The sequence below is a fragment of the Sceloporus occidentalis genome, unplaced genomic scaffold, assembly GCF_023333645.1.
Source record: "Sceloporus occidentalis isolate IW3139 unplaced genomic scaffold, rSceOcc1.0.p SCAF_13, whole genome shotgun sequence".
NCBI lineage: Eukaryota > Metazoa > Chordata > Lepidosauria > Squamata > Phrynosomatidae > Sceloporus > Sceloporus occidentalis.
This window is the reverse complement of record NW_028316993.1, coordinates 19,949,196-19,967,600: the sequence shown is the minus strand read 5'-3', so window position 1 is coordinate 19,967,600 and position 18,405 is coordinate 19,949,196. Positions and strand designations below refer to the sequence as shown.

Genomic DNA, 18,405 nt, shown 5'->3' with positions numbered 1-18,405 from the left:
AAAAAAGGTAGCTTTATATATATATCTGGATGGCTTAGTCCTTCTCAGAGTGAGCGTCCCAGTTCTTTTTCCTTTGGGAAAGGGATTCACCAACTCCTCTTACAGTAGGTAGAGTCAAACAAACCCCACCTAAAGGTGCAAGTCCTCCAAGCTTCTCCTAGCCGTCCTCCAACCTCTCAAAGAAAGAAAAAAAAGGAAAAAAGATAGCTTTATATATATATATATATATATATATATATATATATCAGGATGGCTTAGGTCTTGTCAAAGTAAGCGTCCCAGTTCTTTTTCCTTTAGGAAGGGGATTCACCAACTCCTTACAGTAGGTAGAGTCAAACAAACCCCACCTAAAGGTGCAAGTCCTCCAAGCTTCTCCTAGCCGTCCTCCAACCTCTCAAAGAAAGAAAAAAAAGGAAAAAAGATAGCTATATATATATCAGGATGGCTTAGGTCTTGTCAAAGTAAGCGTCCCAGTTCTTTTTCCTTTAGGAAGGGGATTCACCAACTCCTTACAGTAGGTAGAGTCAAATAAACCCCAGCTGAAAGTGCAAGTCCTCCAAGCTTCTCCTAGCCGTCCTCCAAACTCTCAAAGAAAGAAAGAAAAAGGAAAAAAGATAGCTTTATATATATATATATATATATCAGGATGGCTTAGTTCTTGTCAGAGTAAGCGTCCCAGTTCTTCTTCCTTTGGGAAAGGATTCACCAGCTCCTCTTGCAGTAAGTACGAGTCAAATAAACCCCACCTAAAGGTGCAAGTCCTCCAAGCTTCTCCTAGCCATCCTCCAAACTCTCAAGGAAAGAAAGAAACAATATATATATATATATATATATATATATGTGTGTGTGTGTGTGTGTGTGTGTTAGGATGGCTTAGTTCTTGTCGCCAGGACTCTAGTCTAGTCCGTTTTCAAAAACCAAAACTTATTTTTTTCCCCACCAGTTCTGAGAGGTTCTTTATAGCAAAGGGAAATAAAGTAAAGCACTATAATAGTTCCATAAGTTTGCCTTGCTTTCCCCTCTGCTGCTTTAGCCTCCGCTTTCCCCGCTGTTTCTTTAAGTCTCTTTCTCAGCTTTAACCTGTACTTTCAATCTCTGCTCCCCTTCAACACAGTTGATTACTCTCAGCTGTTTGGGTGCAAATCTCTCGCAGCTGTGTTACTCCTTTCAAGCAAACTTTAGTTTTTTTTCCAGTTTTTGAGAGTTCTTATTCTTATTCATTAAATTTTATTTGTTTAACTTTAGACAAACAGTTCATTCCTCTTATCCCAACCTCCTAATTAAATGTCAAATTGACAAAATAAAACTAACGGAGGTGGATATTCCGTCTTTTTCAAAGTAGGTTACTCACGCCCATGCCATTTCTTTGGCTCTATCTCTCCTCGTAGTGAACTGAAGATATCTTGTCTCTTCAGTCACTGGAGGCTTTTATATCAACGTTCTTAAATTCTTCCACTTCTTCTTTAGTTAAAAATTGGGGGCAACTCTTGTGCCTTATGGCTTCCCACAGAAACGGCGATGCTCTTTGTCCTTTGCCCACTTCGAATCCCTCCCATTTAGAAAGAGGTTGAAGCAGGCAACGCTGGCACTAGCAGAGCTTCTTCATTTAGGCAATGCCATGCCTAAAATTTTTCTCTCTCCGTGTTGGAAAAAACGGAGGAGAAGACGTCTCTGTGGAGGGCTGTTTTCAGAGACTCCTGGAAACACGTCCGTCGGGCTGCCGCTCCCAACCCGGAAGCCTGGAATACACCTCAGTTTTAAGGATATTTGAGGCTCATTTACCATATAAATTTAATACTAATCAAGAATGAATGTGGGATTCTATTTGTTAATGAGTGTGGAACATTTCAATGAATTTAATATTTAATTAGGAATTAATTTTAATTACTTTCAGCTAATAGCTATATGTTTTAGATATATACAGTTGTTTTAATGTATTTTAACTAAAATATATTTTCAAAACACAAAAAGGGCAACCCAATAAAGCAATTGCTAAGGTAAAGTGTTAACTCTCCCTCTCTCCCTCAAACTTTTTCTTCACTGTTACGGCTTCTCTTGTGGGTTTCCTTCATTCTTCATAGGATCAGGCAGTAGCATAGCACCCTAATATAGATTTCCACCTTTACAATCAAATAAAATGTAAAATGTAAAATAAAATGCTGCAGCATAGAAAATTCCAGTTTGAGAATTCAGCCATTTCCCCCAAAATCATGTCCATCCTACCCAGATAACAATGGACATTCCCGGGACACTTCAGGCCATCCAGACTTCTAAGACTTTTGTAACTCTGCACACCTTGGGGCTTCTCCCAAACCTACTGACACCTCCCTGTGGTGGTGGATGGAGCTCACTGACAATGGTATTCCTCAGAAGTGATGCTGACATTCAGCTTCATGTGGGTCACATCTACCTTGCCAGGCCGCAAAATAACAAGAACCTAGTGATTATTTAATAACTATTATTTAGTGATTATTTTAATTCGGCAGACTTGCACAACTTGTTACCTACAGCTTGAGGAAAATATTTAAAAAAACAAAAACAAAACTATAATGCCCAGATATTTTGAGCCAGCAACTGGGGATTCTTGTGACTCTAAGCCACAAGAATAGTCTGCCATAATCACTAGGCTCTCATTCTTATTAATCTGTGTAACTGCTGTTGAACTTCACACTGCAGTGAGGGCTCACACCATGACTGAATGCTTATTCATACAAAACAACCCCCTGCACATAAAAAGATCACTCAGCAAGGAAAAAGCTAAATTATAACCCTTTTCCTGACATCTAGTTTTTTATGGGAGGGAATTTATTTGTATGAAGAAATATTCAGTTGCCATGTGGGACAGCCCATACACAACCTTATCCATCTTGATGGAAAATTATGTAACCAAGAGTTTTATGAGTCAACACTGTACCAAAAGAAAATAAGGCTGCCTTCTCACTGCATAAATACTGCAATCTGACACTGTCATGGCTCCATCCTATGGAATCCTGGGATTTGCAGTTTAATAGGAGGCACCAGAGGTCCCTGACAGGGAAGGCTAATTATCTCACAAAACTATAAATCCCATAATATCTATAGTACTGAGCCATTGCAGTTAAAATGATATCAAACTGCATTATTTCTGCCATGCAGCCTTAATTTCTCTTTCTTTAGAACTGGACCTTGAGACTTGTGTATATTGCACTGGGTAGGAGTACATCAAAATGCACAAGTAAGCACAATTACTGGCAATAAGAGCTTTCAGTGAAAATGTGCTGGTATCTGGGTTTGTCCCTGGTCCTACCCATTCTTAGAGTGCAGCCCTGAAGACTTTTCTGAAACTGAATTTCAGATCAAGATGGGCTGAAAGCAGTTTCTGTTATTTAAACATAACAGTCAACCAACAGCCTTCCAAAATCCATTATGGCAGATTCTATTCCAACCTTGTAAAATTGAAGGGTGGGATACAAAAGCTGGAAAAGCGACAAATGATGGAAGTCATTAATGGTATAAGACCATTTGGGAGGAGTGCCAGATTTGGCCTAGACCTGAGGTTCCCCACTGCTGGTTTGAATCAAGACATTGAGTTCAACCAGAATATGGCCTGCTGGGGTTTTGGAGAGCTTGCTGGAAGAATCTACAGTCGGCCCTTCTTATACACGGATTTTTTATACACGGATTCAAGCATACACGGTTTGAAAATGTTCCCAAAAAGTATAAATTTCAAATATCAAACCTTGATTTTCCATTTTTTATAAGGGACACCATTTTTCTATGTCATTATATTTAATGGGACTTGAGCATACACGGATTTTGTTATACACGGGGGATCTTGGAACCAAACCCCAGCGTATAACAAGGGTCCACTGTATTCCATAATTCTCACAAACCAGAATTCTGACTGCAATTTAATTCTGCTGGGTTATTTCTGCTCCCTAGTGGTAGTGAACCGATACTACAAGAAGCCATGTTAATTACAATTAAATTCCCTTCCAAATAAAGTTCTTCAGAAATTGTAAATATGTATGTATATTTAAATAGTATAGAGTATAGGAAGACTAGAACAAAAGCTGTAAGGAGCCCTAGTGACTCGGTTAAAGGCCAGTACTGCAGTACTGCAGCCACAAGTTTGTGAGTTCGATTCCAGGGCTCCAAAGTTCACTCAGCCTTCCAGGTTGGTAAAATGAATACTCAGCTTGTTTGGGGCAACTGGTTTACAGATTGTAAACCACTTAGAGAGTGCTGTCTTCACTATTGAGGGGTATAGAAATATAAATGCTATTGCTAAATGCTAACAAGAAGTATAAAAGTATACACACATATAGATACATCTGCCACTTTGAGTCTGGTGGATAGAAATGCAACTGATATTTTACATAAAAATATATGTGCACTTGTACGTAATCACCGTAATATACTTTGCATACTCTTTACATACATAATGGACTTTAAACAAAGTATCAGCACAGAAAATGGTCTTCTAGTATACAGTTGTATTATTAAAAACTAATAAAACCCCAGATCAGTCTGAGCTTGAATGAGAAATTTTGTTGGATTTCAATGTACAGTACAACCTCCTTATCCACAGTGGATACATTCCTGGACTTTGTGTGGATACGTAAAAGCATGGATAGTGGCAGCAGATAGATGGTGAGGGAGGGAACAAGGCAGCACTACCACTTGGCTCCTTCTTCCTTATTTCCTGCCTGCCTTCATTCACTCTTTCTATCCTGGCAGGGGGAGGCTAGCTCCCCATGAACCCTTCTCCATCCTCACTGGTCATGGGATGAGGAAGACTGTTGGGGGGACTGATGAGGAGGGGGATAGGCGAGGATGGAGAGGGGTGCACAGGGAGCTACTGAAGACCAATGGGAGGGAAGGAGGGAGCCAGTCGCTTGGTTACTGCTTCCTTTGCATCCGCTCACCTTGGGCGCAGTGACTGAGCAACTAGCCAGCTGGCTTGCCAGCCTTCTTTCCATTGTTGCTTGTGAGAGTGTGGTACTCATCACCAAGAGTGACACACAGCTTTATGTAGCCTGGTGTCCCTGTGCCTCTCTTGGCAGAGGAAGGAGTGTTCATCTCTTTCCTCAGCCGAGAAATACAAACTGGAGGTGGTGGTGAGCCAGGCTCGGTCAAGGCACATGCTGTTGGCTGGCTGGCTGCTGCGCAAAGTGGGAGGTGATGGCATGGGGACAGCCCCTATCCTCTTCATCCTGCAGTGGGCAAGGACAGAGCGGGGTGCGCAGGGAGAAGAAAAGAACTGACTGGTGGCACTGCTTTCTTCCTTTCTTCCCTCCCTCCCTGTCTTGCATGATGAAAAGGCAAGGCAGGACCCCAGCTACTGGCGGCATCCATAATAATAAACAAATAATACAATTTTTATTTATGTTTCCCCGCCTCTCCCAATTGGATCGAAGTGGGCTTACAGACTTACTTGTAATCCATGTATTACAAGTAAGTGAAACTGCAGGTACCAGTCCTGTGGATACAGAGGTCATACTATATTTCTATTTTCAAACAGAAAGATGAGATGTTTGTGTGATCAAGGGATAAATAAAAGAGAGGAGCAGGGGTCAACAGAACCTTTGAGGTGGTACAGATATATAGGGGAGCAAGGTCCCAGTGTCTGTTCAAAAGACAGGCAAGACTTATTGAAATAAGAAACTGATTTGAGAGCCAGTAATATTGTTGCAACTCTTAAGTCCCATTTTAAACCAATGAAATTTAGCACTTATTCCCTGTTCCTGTTTCAAATGCCCCAACATTTACGTGAGTGGCTAAAACTGTGCTTGTACTTGAGAAAAGATGTGGCACAATTACAGAATTAGTTGTAGCACCAGAGCTTGGAAAAGTTATTTTTTAGGCTATAACTCCCAGTATCTCTTAAGCAGCATGTCAAATGTAGAGAATTTTGGGAACTGTAGTTCAAAAAAGTAATATTTCCAAATTCTGGATAGCAAACTAAATTGAAGCGTTCAAAAACTTGAAGTGTCAGCTTATAATGCAACTTTTATTCATTCTGTTCACACAATTATTGTGGACTTTTCTGTATGAACAGCAGCACAGAGCACTCTTACATAAAAGGAACAAGTCACTTCATCATGTACAATCTATGTTTTTGGCAGTTTTTTTGGTGTGCAGTTTGCTGGATGTGGCATCATGTTGTAAGAGTGCGAGACAGACAGCACTTGTGGCATGATTAACATTAGACATAGAAATAATGAGAGGGAAAGGAACCTGAGAAGTGGAATACTAGTGCCATAAAGTCCACTTTTTACAGAGAATATGAGTTTGGGTTCCAGGTATCCCAAAGTGTTTTGCTTCATATCTATGATAAAAAAGATGCCAAATGGTAATGTTTTGCTGAGAGGTTGTCTGGCTGACAGCCTCAACAAGATGCATTCTAGAATGATCTACACTAACTTTATGATTTGAATGGATCATAAACTGCCTTGGGAGACATGATGCCACCATTTAAAATAAATAAAAACAATGGAAACAGAATCAACTGTCTAGGAAGCAGTGTCATTCTGACCAAGTCAGAGCACCTGTAGTTCCTAAAATAATAAAACAACTACCCTTCACTAAGGTAACAGTGGGGGCCAAGCCAAGGCTGAGAGGGAAAGAGGATAAGATATACTTCTTGCCCTTAGTACCACTGGGGAAAGCATCAGAGACCTAAGTGAGACTATCTTACGCTGTGTCAAACTATTCCCCACCCCCCCAGCCCCAATTTAACTCGATATGGCTCACTCTGGGAAGCAGAAGTTCTCTGGTGTTTCAGACAGGAATCTTTTGGAAGCCTTGCATAGACAGGCTGTTGACCTAACCTGGAATCTTCTGCATGAAAGCTTACGCTAAACTATGGCCCTTAAAAATTTAACCAAGCCCAAGGCTGCCCACGCAGAGTGTCCCAACAACATCATAGATAAGCAAAAGCTAGGTATGATGAAGGGAGGAGAAAAGAGAGAAAAACAAGAGGAATTTCCTATAAAATCTTGCAGTGCTATCATATAAATAGCACAGAGGGAAACTGTTCTATGAACACTTTCCCTTACAAATCGAGAACCACATCAATCTGTAGAATTCTTGAAATGTTGATATAAGAAAGCTCTGATTGCAACATCTAGATGTCTTTGGCTGCTCACAGTAAGAAGTTAAGGCATTTTCATGTCATTTGACCATCTGCTTCAGGCATCTAAAAGCACAAGGTCTTGTAACAAGATAGTACAGTGTTTTCCTAAGCCCACTTTGAGGACGCTTCATCTAAAATAGCCTGTCAGCATTCAGAGTCCACCAAACATGCTCAATCCCACTAGGCTATTTTTAAGAAACTCCCTCCTTGTTCTTCCACATTGTTTGCACTTCTGCAGTTCTTGGAGTATTTCCAAATCTACAGACATTCCCCTCTTATGCATGATTAGTGCCATTCTGGTTATAAAAGTTTGTGATTGATATCCAGTAAAACCTTGCCACTGCACATTATGGATATCATGCCTTGATATGTCTATATGTAGCTACCAAAGACAATGAAGAAGTGACAGAGAAGTAAATGAGAATGTCTAGCAAGTGATTAACAGTTCATAAAGATACACTCAGATGTTCTGGCTCACGCTCAGACATGATGAGCTCCAGGAGGCAATCCATTAGCATAGATTACTTCCATAAATGAGACAATTCCCGGGGTTGGGAATGAAACAGGGGAGAAAATATGTGATCTCACTTCAGGATGTCAGTGCCTTGAGAAACAGGACAATCATGGGCACCGAGACTCTGTTGGGAAGCAGCCCACTGCACCAACACGGACGGGGCACTCTGGATAGGGGGGCAAAGCATCTCGGGAGAGGAAGGAACGCTGAGAATTAGAGAGGAAAGGGAGGAATGAAAATATGCACAGCAAGAAAGTAAATTTTAACTTTAGCTCCCTCATTCTTTCCTGAAAAAAACTGCGGAACCCTATCCTGCTATTTCATTTTTTTGCTCTTTCGATCAGAAAAATCCAACACATTTTGCACAACTGCAGAACAGAGGCTATAATCTCAAGAGATGGCTGGGACTTTTCTTCTCCCAGAATAAGAGAGGGGGAAATTTGAATGATTTAACATGCTTCTCCTTGACCACAGCTTTCTTTGATTTCTCTCTCTCTCTCTCTCTCTCATATATATATATATATATATATATATATATATATATATATTCTGCACTGTCTGAACCAAACCTTCAATCTGGAATGTCTAAGCTGCATTGTACAACCATAAAACTATTGTCTGTTGTCAAATGTTCTTCCCATATTGAAAAGGTGGGTCCACAAGAACCCTAAATTCCAGAAGAACTATATTTGTTCTAAATTCTTTATTTTTAGTCAACAGATCTGACTTCCCATCTGCACTTCCAAAATTTAAATGGCTCACCTGTCCCCATTGGTTGATATGGTATCAAACTTGGACTTTTTCTTTGGAATTTCATTCTGAATAGATGATGTAGATAATGTTTTCTGGCTGCAAAAGGAAACAAAAAACATACACTGATAAAATGCTAAAAGCTTTGCAATTCCACACCAGGATTCTTGGGTACTGTCTTGTTTTTAATACCTGTCAAAAATCCTGGAAGTAAAAGCTCTTGTAGCATTTCTTGAAGTCAAGCAAAGATTTATGACTTTCAATGCATTCATTTAAAAAACCTGGACATGCTCAGTAGCTAAACATTTTACAACAAGATAAAGAAATGACATTCCACAACTCAGTTGTTCCCCAGCTATCTAACCTGTATGAAGGGGTATCTAGATACTTTTATTATCTTCCAAAACACTACTTTGGATTCTTCTTACTATAGGAGAAAAAATTACAGTGTGCATTAGGAAAGTGGTGTGTCACATACGATTGTTGTCACCTTCCATTTGTCCTTACACATTTCATTTTGTCCTTACAATTACCTTGCGAAGTATGTTAGGGTAAAGAAAAGAGAAATAGACAGACAGCATGTGTTTGTGTGTGGGGAGGGGAGTGAGGGAAAGAGAGAGACAGACAGACAGATGTCAGACACAAGGTGCTGATGGAGAGAAGGAGAAAGACATTAGCTTTAACATTAAAAAAATGAAGCAAAGATGGCTATGTAAGGGAGATGGTGATACGGTGGGTCCTTCCTTTATGTGGGGGGATTAGTTTTGGATCCCCCTGTGTAAGGGGAATTTTGTGTATGCTCGTGCCCCATTGAAAACAATGGGGTGCATGCTTGTAGCACCGTATGCAGGCCATACACTTTATTGTCACGTGGCTTTAGCATAAGCTTGAAGCTGTATATAGTGTGTGCATGTGTGGTGCAGGGGCACTGTACTTAGCCCATTTTCTGCTACTTCCCTTCTCCAAAAGTTATTATGAAAGTGAACATATTAATGGCAGAGTGAAGCAGAATTACCTGTAGTGGCTGCTGCTGCTAAGTCGGCCGTACTGTTCCTTCTCTGTCAGGTTTGTCCGGGACGAGGTGCTCAGATGTTTACGTTGCTCTTTGGTCTTCTGTAACACTCTTTTATAGGATAGTGTGCAAAGCCAACAAAGTAGCTTCCCATCCACCTAAGGCAACCAGAAAGATAGGACATTAGTTCCTTTCCTCTATCAAACCAACCAACCAACCAACCAAACAAACAAACAAAAAATGGCACATTAAAAAAATTAATTTGCACTTCTTCAATAAAAATGTCAATTGGAACACAATTATATTTCAGTTTGTGCACATCTGAATTTTACAGAGCATTCTTGGATTTAAATATATATATATATATATATATATATATATTTTAAAGGAAAACTTTTAAGGAAAGCTCCTTTTAATATTTATGTAGGTTTAAAAACTTGCTATTTCAGTAAAGGAAACAAATGAAATATAATCAATTTACAATACAAACAGGATTTCATAATCTATAACAAAGCAGTATTTATTTTAGCAAATATGCCACATATAAACAAATAAACAGTATTTGCAACAGAGTGGCCAAGATGGGTTGGTCCAGAAGTTTGACTTTGAGGTCAGTCAAATTTATTTGTTTTTGCAAGTTGTGTATAAAGGAAATACCAAATTTATCACCATCATGTAGTCCTTTGGAGGCTTGGATGCAATAGATTATTTTTTCTGCAAGCGCTATTTGCCAAACTCTATTTAACCAAGACAGAAATGTAACTGTAAAGAGAAGCTTCCAACCCTTGGCTATTTCAATACATGCCATGATTATTCAAAAAAGGCAAAAAAGAATATCTAGAAAACTACAGACCAATCAGCCTGCAGAGGAAAAATATCGGAACAGATATTACAGGAGTCTGTTTGCAGTATCTTGATGACAATGCAGTGATAAGTAAGAGCCATTATGGGTATGTCAAGAACAAATTCTGCCAAACTAATCTTATATCTTTTTTTGACACTAGTTCAGCATACAGTAGGAATGCTATGGATGTCTTTTATCTGAATTTCAGCCAACTTATGATTAAGAAACTGATTAAATATGGAAAACATGGAAACACTGTCAGAAAGATCCATAACTGGTTGGAAAACTGTTCTGAAAGAGTCATCAATAGCTGTACTTCAAACTGGAAGAAAATCTGGAGTGGAGCTCCTCAGGATTCTGTCTTTGACTTATTACCCTCCAACATTCATAGCCATGTTAATCTAGAACCATGGTGATGAACCTATGGCACATGTGCCCTCTCTGGAACACAAAGCCATTTTTGAGAGCAAATGGAAAGACGGGAGGGAGGGGGAAGAGTAGGAACAGGTGTGTGCTTGTTCCTCCCCTTCCTCTACCCTCCCGTGCCTTTAGCTGCATCTCTGGAGTCTGTTCTCTGGGGAGGCAGCTGAAGGCCCAGGAAGGTGGGGGGAAGAGGAGGAACAGGCACATGTCTGTTCCTCATATTCCCCCGGGCCTCCAGCTGTCTCTGGGAAAGTCCTGCCTCCAGAAGTCCTGTCTTTCTCCCCCCTCAGAGGCCTTGCTCCCCCTGGCACCGGGTAACACCAGATGCAGGAACGCCTTTGAGTTTGGGCACTCGGTCTCTAAAAAGCTCACCATCACTGATCTAGAATATCAGTTACATAGAGGGATCTTGTAGGATCTTTGAGACTAACTCAGTTGTAGAATAAACTTTTGTAGACATTGATCCAAAACGCACTGAAGAAATAATCCAATTTGAGACTGCTTTAACTGTGCTGGCTCCATGCTAGGGAATCCTGGGAATTCTAGTTTGTTGTGGCAGCAACAGAAAGAGAAGGCTAAATGTCTCACAAAACTACAGTTTCCAGAATTCCCTAGAATTGAGCCAGGGCAGTTAAAGCAGTCTCAAACTGGATTATTTCTGCAATGTATTTTGGACCTCAATCTACTTCTTCAGATGTATGGAGCGAACTGGTGCCCAGGAAGGACTTTTATAATCAGACTCTGGCTTCCAGAGTAATTGAACATTAGAAGGAATGTTCTTGACAGTAAGTGGTTTGGCAATGGAACCAATTGCCTAGAGAGGTGGTGGGGGTCTCTGAATTTCTTCAGAAAGAGGCTGGACAGCTACCTCCTGGGGATGTTTCTAAACTGGTGTTTCTAAACTGGATGTTTCTAAGCTGGTGTTTCTAAACTGAACAGGGGTTTGGATTCAAAGGCCAATGAGGCCCCTTGTTGCTTTCCAGATGTTGTTGGACTACAATTCAAACCAGCCATTGCTAACATTGGAGAGATAATGGGATGGCAATTGTTGTTCAACAAAATCTGGAGAGTCACATGTTCCCGAGCCTTGTGACACAGATGGATGTGACAATGCTCAGAATCTAGGCACATAATGAATCAGAACAGAGATACTCACTTTTTTCCTGTCATCTTTCCTGTCAAAGGCACACTGTTGTTTACACTGCTCACAGGAATGAGGTGGTCCATATTTCTTCTCAGAGTTTGTACAACGCTGGCACTTGTTACCAATAAATGCAGCAATTATGTTGCAGTACTGACAGGGTTTAGGCTTAAAAGATAAGCATCAAAGGTAGAAGGTATCACCATCTCTATATACTCAAATGGTACCAATATTTCATTTTTCACTTTTCTCAGTTAAATGAACTGAGAAAAGTGAATGCTAAATGTATTATACTCCAAAGCCAATTGTGACATTTACTTTGATCATTCATCCAAGCTAATAATTCTATGTGTTAAGTCAGGGGTGAGCTACTCATTTTATGTGGATTATCTATTTTCATGGGGGGGGGGAAGAATCCTTATTTTCCACTAAAATGTTTTATATTTATAAAGCAACAGTGTTCATTCAGGGTCAGCTGGCATTTAAGGCATTAGTAATCTGTGTTAAAGTGTCTCGAGTGGACAATCTTATTTAAAACCAATGAAGCACATTAGCTAAATGAGATCATGTACCCTCTAGTCTATCTTTTCTTGCAAGAATTCCAGTGAATCGCAAGTGAAAAATTGGAGTAGTCAACCTGTTACTTTTCAGATGCACTACAATTCCCATAATCCCTGCTCATTTGTCAATCTGTCTGAGGCTAATGGGAGTCCAGCAGTGTTTGGAGTGCTGTAGGTTTTTTAATCGAACATGGACAAGTATCATTGGTCTATTTTCAGCTCACCACTGCTTTTAACCACTTTCAGAATTAAGAAAACTTTCCAATATACAGAGGGAAATTACTTTCATACATACCGTTCCGTAAAGTTTTACATTCTGAGCACACTTTTTGCATATTGTGTTAGTTTTGCTAGAAGAACAAAAAGAGGAATATAATAAGATATTGCTGATGTGATTTGCATTTATGGATTACAGAATAAACTGAACAAAGGAAAAAAGAGTGCCTTTGTGGCTTTTATGAATTGTATGTCATTTATGATGTATCCTACATTATTTCATTATCATGTGCCTATTATTATCAATCTATGAAGTGTTTTCACTTGGTGTTTTAAAAAAGGCATAACACATGAAAGTGATTGCAGATCAAGAAACCATTTCCTGCATTTTCTTGCATCTAAATTAATAGAAGATGATGGTGAATATTCTGCTCAGGAAGGGTTAATCAGGCAGAAGAGATTTCCAATGTAACTGCATTCTGCACAGCAGTCTTATCTATGTCTAATTCAGAAGTAATCTCCACTGAGTTCAGCATAATGTGGATTGCAAATCTATACCCATTAACCTGGAAGTAAGTCCAAGTGAACTCAGAGACTTACTTCTGGTTAGACATATACAGGATTCTACTGCAAGTCCCAAGGCTTTTCCAGCTATTGCTGATGTGGACTGTGGCTGATGAGAATTTTTGTCCAAGGTTTCTGGAGAACAATCTGGTTTATGGGCTCTCAGTCTATGTCCTTAACATTACATATTTTGTTTATTTTTAGTTTCAAGCAACAAATTGTTAATTATTCTAACTTCAGTGGTTGCATTTGTTATGAGGCTGTTTGCTGGTTCAGAATACAGCTTTCTCAGAGCACTTGGATCCATATCATGGATGTAACTAAAATGACATGACTGCCATAAAAAAAACACCACTCAGTGCTTGGGAATATTACTTTTCTTTGTGATAAAGCCTCCACAGGGGCTGGCCCATGCAAACAAACAAGATCAGCCTCTCCAGATAGTAACAGTGAATTGTGGAGCTCAACCACAAGGAAGCAATTTTGACTTCATTTTTAAAGCAGCCACATTAGATTGGTAGCTCATGAACCTAGTGTTTTTTCCTGATAGAATGTTCTATCACAGTGTTGGGGAATGCATGGCCCTATAGACACTGAGGATTGCCATTCTCATGATACTTCCACCAGTTCTTCTATCGGGGCTTGATGAAAACTGCAGTCCAACAACAGCTGTAGGGCCAAGTACCCACTTCTCTGCTCAGAAATAACTTCCAAATTGACATGAATTTCATGAGTACCATATATACTCAACTATAAGTCGACCTCATGTATAAGTCAAGGGCAAGTTTTGAGGGCCAAAATTATGGATTGGGCTATGACCTGTGGATAAATTGAGGGTAAAATGTAGAGGCATATAGCAAAGGATCTAAAGGATGAAGCAAAGCAAAACAATGTCAATGAACTTATAAAATTCCAGCAGACATAACTCTGTGTGCTTACTTTTAAGACTGGATGGATGAGAGAGTAGAGGGGGTCAGGGCTTCATGTGCTTTTCACCAGGAGATGGTTCCTTCTTTTAAATAAGAGTTAAGATACAGTACTTACATTGACCCGTGGATAAGTCGAGTCAGTTTTTTGGGGGTCAGTTTTTGACCTAAATTTCTAGATTTATACATGAGTATATATAGTACGTATACTAATACTGACTTTGTCCGCCTGACCATAAACTCAAAAGGCCTGACTGAAAAACCATATTAAAGTAATGCACCACCATTTAAAGTTAAAACAAAAGCTTGAGTGTTGTAGATTGTCAACAAGCACTAAAGGCACACAGTATGCAAAGAAAGAGCAAAAAAAAAAAGACTCTTGTTTGGGAAACATGAACAATAAAAAGTAATTCTTTAACATATATTGCAAAGTAAATAGGTCTAACTTTTCTCAGTAATCCACAGTACATAGCCTGAGCCTTTACCTTTCTTGCTGGAATTCAGTTCTACAGTAAGTACACTTCACCATGGGATGTGCAATCCGACACTCCTGAAAGAAAGAAAAAAGATTTTATAAAGTTATAAATATATCTGCAAAAGTTTAAAAAAAGCAGTTAACATATACTAATATCCTATGTCCTAAGGAAGGAGATACTGACAAGACTAATATTACATTCATAAAGACTCACGGTAAAATTCACAGTCCTATCCTGGCCGTTGTTCACTTTAACATTAATGTAGGAAAAAGTACAGACTTTTATGGACAAATCACTCCAGCAGATCACTTGTTTCAAGGTGGAAAAGGCAGGAGGTGGGGGATGAAGGAATCCAGCAGCATCTTTAAGACTAGCTGATCAGTTTTAGCATAAGCTCTTATAGATAATAGAGTCATAGAATCAAAGTTGGAGGAGATTGCAAGGACAATCTAATCCAACTTCCTGCCATGCAGGAATACACAGCTACAGCACTCTCGAAAGACACACATCCAACCTTTGTTTAAAGGCCTCCTATGAAAATGAGTCCACCACCCTCTGGGGCAACATATTCCACTGTGGCTGCATCTGCACTGCATAAATAATCCAGTGTGTCACCACTTTACTGCTATGGTTTAATGCTTTGGAATTCTGGGATTGGTAGTTTGTTACGACACCAGAGCAGTGTGAAGTAGACTTGGTCTACTTCCTTACATGACTCTACTTCCTTACATGACTCCGAGGAAGTAGACCAAGTTCCAGTCCTCACTGCAGAAATAATCAACTTTGAGTGCTAGGGAATCCTGGGAATTGTAGTTTATTGTGGCACCAGAGCTCTCTGACAGAAAAGGCTCAATGTATCCCAAAACTACAGTTCCCAGAATTCCCTAACGTTGGGCCAGGGAAGTTAAAGCGGTTTCAAACTGTATTCTGCAGTGTGTTTTGCACCCAAATTTATGAAAGCTTAAGCTACAACTTCTTTCATTGAATTAGTCTCAAAGGTACTACAAGATCCCTTTGCACATTGGAAGATGTTTGACTAAAGCATAACATACAAATAAATTCAGAGACTATGGCCTGTTACAGACTGCCAAAATAAAGCTGCTTCGGGTCTCTTTGGAGGTATGCTATTTAAATGATACATGGGTCCTTAGAGTCCGGAGGTCACACCAAAGCCACAATCCATTCCTAAGCACTGGAGTGCAGCTTTGGTGCAGCTTCCAGATTCTTAGGATGCATGCATCATTTAAACAGCATACCTCCAAAGAGACCCGAAGCAGCTTTATTTTGGCAGTCTGTAACAGGCCATAGTCCTGTTAGTCTGGAACATCAGTATCCAAGGGGAATCTTGCAGCACCTTTGAGACTAACTACGTAGAACAAGTTGTAACATCAGAGGAAGTAGACCAAGTCAATGAAAGCTTATACAACGACGTCTACTTGGTCTCAAAGGTGCTAGCTGAAATACTGATTGATTCCTAGATTAGCATCTCAGTTGCCTTCATTGACTACCCTGTCTTGTCCGTTTTAATAATTTTAACAGCATTGTTTTATTGTTATTTTTTACAGTTGATGTATTGGTTATGGTGGGTGGGTGGGTTTCTGGGACAATGTATTTTATTGTATTTTAATCTTTTAATGTTGTTAGCCTCCTTCATCTTTAACGGAGAGGCAAGGTATAAATAATTTATTATTATTATTATTATTATTATTATTATTCAAATACATTTTGAGGCACCTCACTGACCTAATCTCAGTTCAAATATTGATTCAGATACAGACAGAGGCATTTCACTCAGCTGAAATACTGATTCAAATACATTTTGAGGCCCCTCATTCAGTTGAAAGGGACGCACTAAAACAAAGGACAGTACTTGTCCATAGGGAAACCATACTTGCTCATAGGAAATCATTGGAGAATACTTGCCCTTTAGGAAAACATGGAGATTACTTGCCCATAGGGAAACAATGGGAACACCTGCCCATAAAAAACATGGGGGTTACTTGATTCTCTATGGGCATGTATTCCCCAATGATTCTCTATGGGGAAGTACAGTGGACCCTTGTTATACGCTGGGGTTTGGTTCCAAGATCCCCCGTGTATAACAAAATCCGTGTATGCTCAAGTCCCATTAAGTATAATGACATAGCAAAATGGTGTCCCTAATAAAAAATGGAAAATCAAGGTAAATTTATACTTTTTTGGAACATTTTCAAACCGTGTATGCTTGAATCCGTGTATAAAAAATCTGTGTATAAGAAGGGCCGACTGTAATGCCTATGTTTTCCTATGGGCAAGCAATCCCCACAATTCCCTGTGGACAAGTATTCCCCAATGCTTCCCTATGGGCAAATAATAATAGTAATAATAATAAAATTTATTTATATCCTGCCCCTCTATCAGGGTGGCTTACAAAGATTAAAAAAACATGCATTCCAAAATCCTCAATTCCCCTCTTAAAATACAATTAAACGATGTAAGAGTTTAAAAAACATACATAAAAATAAAATTAAACTAAACTTTAGACTGTGACTAAAGTGCAGCCGGAGATCTTAGAGTTCTTCTGATGGCCGGAGAACTATTCAGGAAAGGCCTGCTGGAAGAGATCCGTCTTTATAGCTTTTTAAAAGCTATTTAGGGTGGTAATATGACCGATCTCGTCCGGCAAGCCATTCCACAATCTGGGAGCAACAGCTGAGAAGGTCCTCTGGGAGGTCGTTGACAGCCTAGTTTTACAAGGCTGTATCAGATTTTTCCCTGAGGATCTAAGTGTGCGGGGAGGATTATATGGAAGGAGGCGGTCCTGAAGATAGGTTGGACCCAAGCTATTTAGGGCTTTAAAGGTGATAAGCAACACCTTGTACTGGGCCCGGAAACTGATGGGCAGCCAGTGAAGTGATCTTAAGATCGGTGTTATATGGTCTCTTCTGGATGTGCCAGGGACCAGTCTGTCTTGTGCTTCCCTTTCAGGAGCTGCAGTGCTGATTCAAATACAAACAGAGGCGCCTCATTTCAACTCGAATATCCCTATATTCCCAGCATTCCTGACCAGGAAGGAGGAGGCCACCAAATCACCTCAGGAAACCTCAGCTTCGTCCTCCAAGTGTTTGGAACTCCATTTCCCAGAAGCCCCGGCTCCCGCAACCAATGGCGAGGCATCATGGGAGTTGCAGTCCAAACACCTGGGAGGCCAAAGGACCCCCCCCCCCTTCCTCCCTGACATTCGACCCAGCCGCCTCTGCTCCCTCCGTTCCCGGCCCAGACCTTGCAGAGCTGCTGGCCCTGGCTGAGCGCCTCGAAGGGGAAGCGCTGGTGGCACTTGGTGCAAGCGTAGAGCGCCGCCATCCCACTGCCAGCACTGACAGGCGCAGCCCTGGCCCAACCCGACGCAGCGCATTCGCCTCCTCGTACGGCCATTGGCTCAGGCCCACGCCGCTCACAGGCTCAAAGGCGGGCTCTCCGGGCCTACCTCGAGCCCCATTGGTCCTTGGAGACATCACTCACATGTTTAAGGCGGGGCGGCGGCGGGTTGGGGGAGAGGAAAGGAGGGCGGGTGGCGCAAGAAGGCCGGAGTGACTATAGAGCTAGGAAAGTAGAAAGTGACTATAGAGATAGGAAAGTAGAGCAAGAGAGAGATTCGCTTCTGGAGTGGGAACTGGGGAAGTTAGAAGTTTGTCGAGACTAGAGAGCACACCTTTGAGGCCGCGTGCCTCAGGCTTATTAGAATTCCCGTATCCAAAAACACCCACCTTTGGTAACCTTTGGCACTAACATTGCTGCTAACCCGGAAGCCAAAGTATGGAAGGAGCCCTGGTGGCGCAGTGGTTAAATACCTGTACTGCAGCCATTCACTCGAAACCACAAG

General features: G+C 40.6%; 1 protein-coding gene across 3 annotated transcripts in view; it reads right to left on the bottom strand.

Annotated features, from left to right (window-relative positions):
* Window positions 1-17,917, bottom strand: part of FAM76A (family with sequence similarity 76 member A) — a 65,780-nt gene extending 47,863 nt beyond the window's left edge. For 2 of the 3 annotated variants that reach the window (XM_089478613.1, XM_089478611.1), the window contains exons 1-7: window positions 17,805-17,917; window positions 14,553-14,617; window positions 12,657-12,711; window positions 11,817-11,969; window positions 9,397-9,551; window positions 8,394-8,480; window positions 7,706-7,837 (exon numbers count right to left, since the gene is read on the bottom strand). In XM_089478613.1, coding sequence (XP_089334739.1) covers window positions 7,706-7,837; window positions 8,394-8,480; window positions 9,397-9,551; window positions 11,817-11,969; window positions 12,657-12,711; window positions 14,553-14,617; window positions 17,805-17,885 — 728 coding nt within the window. In that variant the 5' untranslated portion in view covers window positions 17,886-17,917. The remainder of the gene's footprint in view (window positions 1-7,705; window positions 7,838-8,393; window positions 8,481-9,396; window positions 9,552-11,816; window positions 11,970-12,656; window positions 12,712-14,552; window positions 14,618-17,804) is intronic. The other variant, XM_089478612.1, reaches the window with a different exon arrangement.
* Window positions 17,918-18,405: the final 488 nt, after the last annotated feature.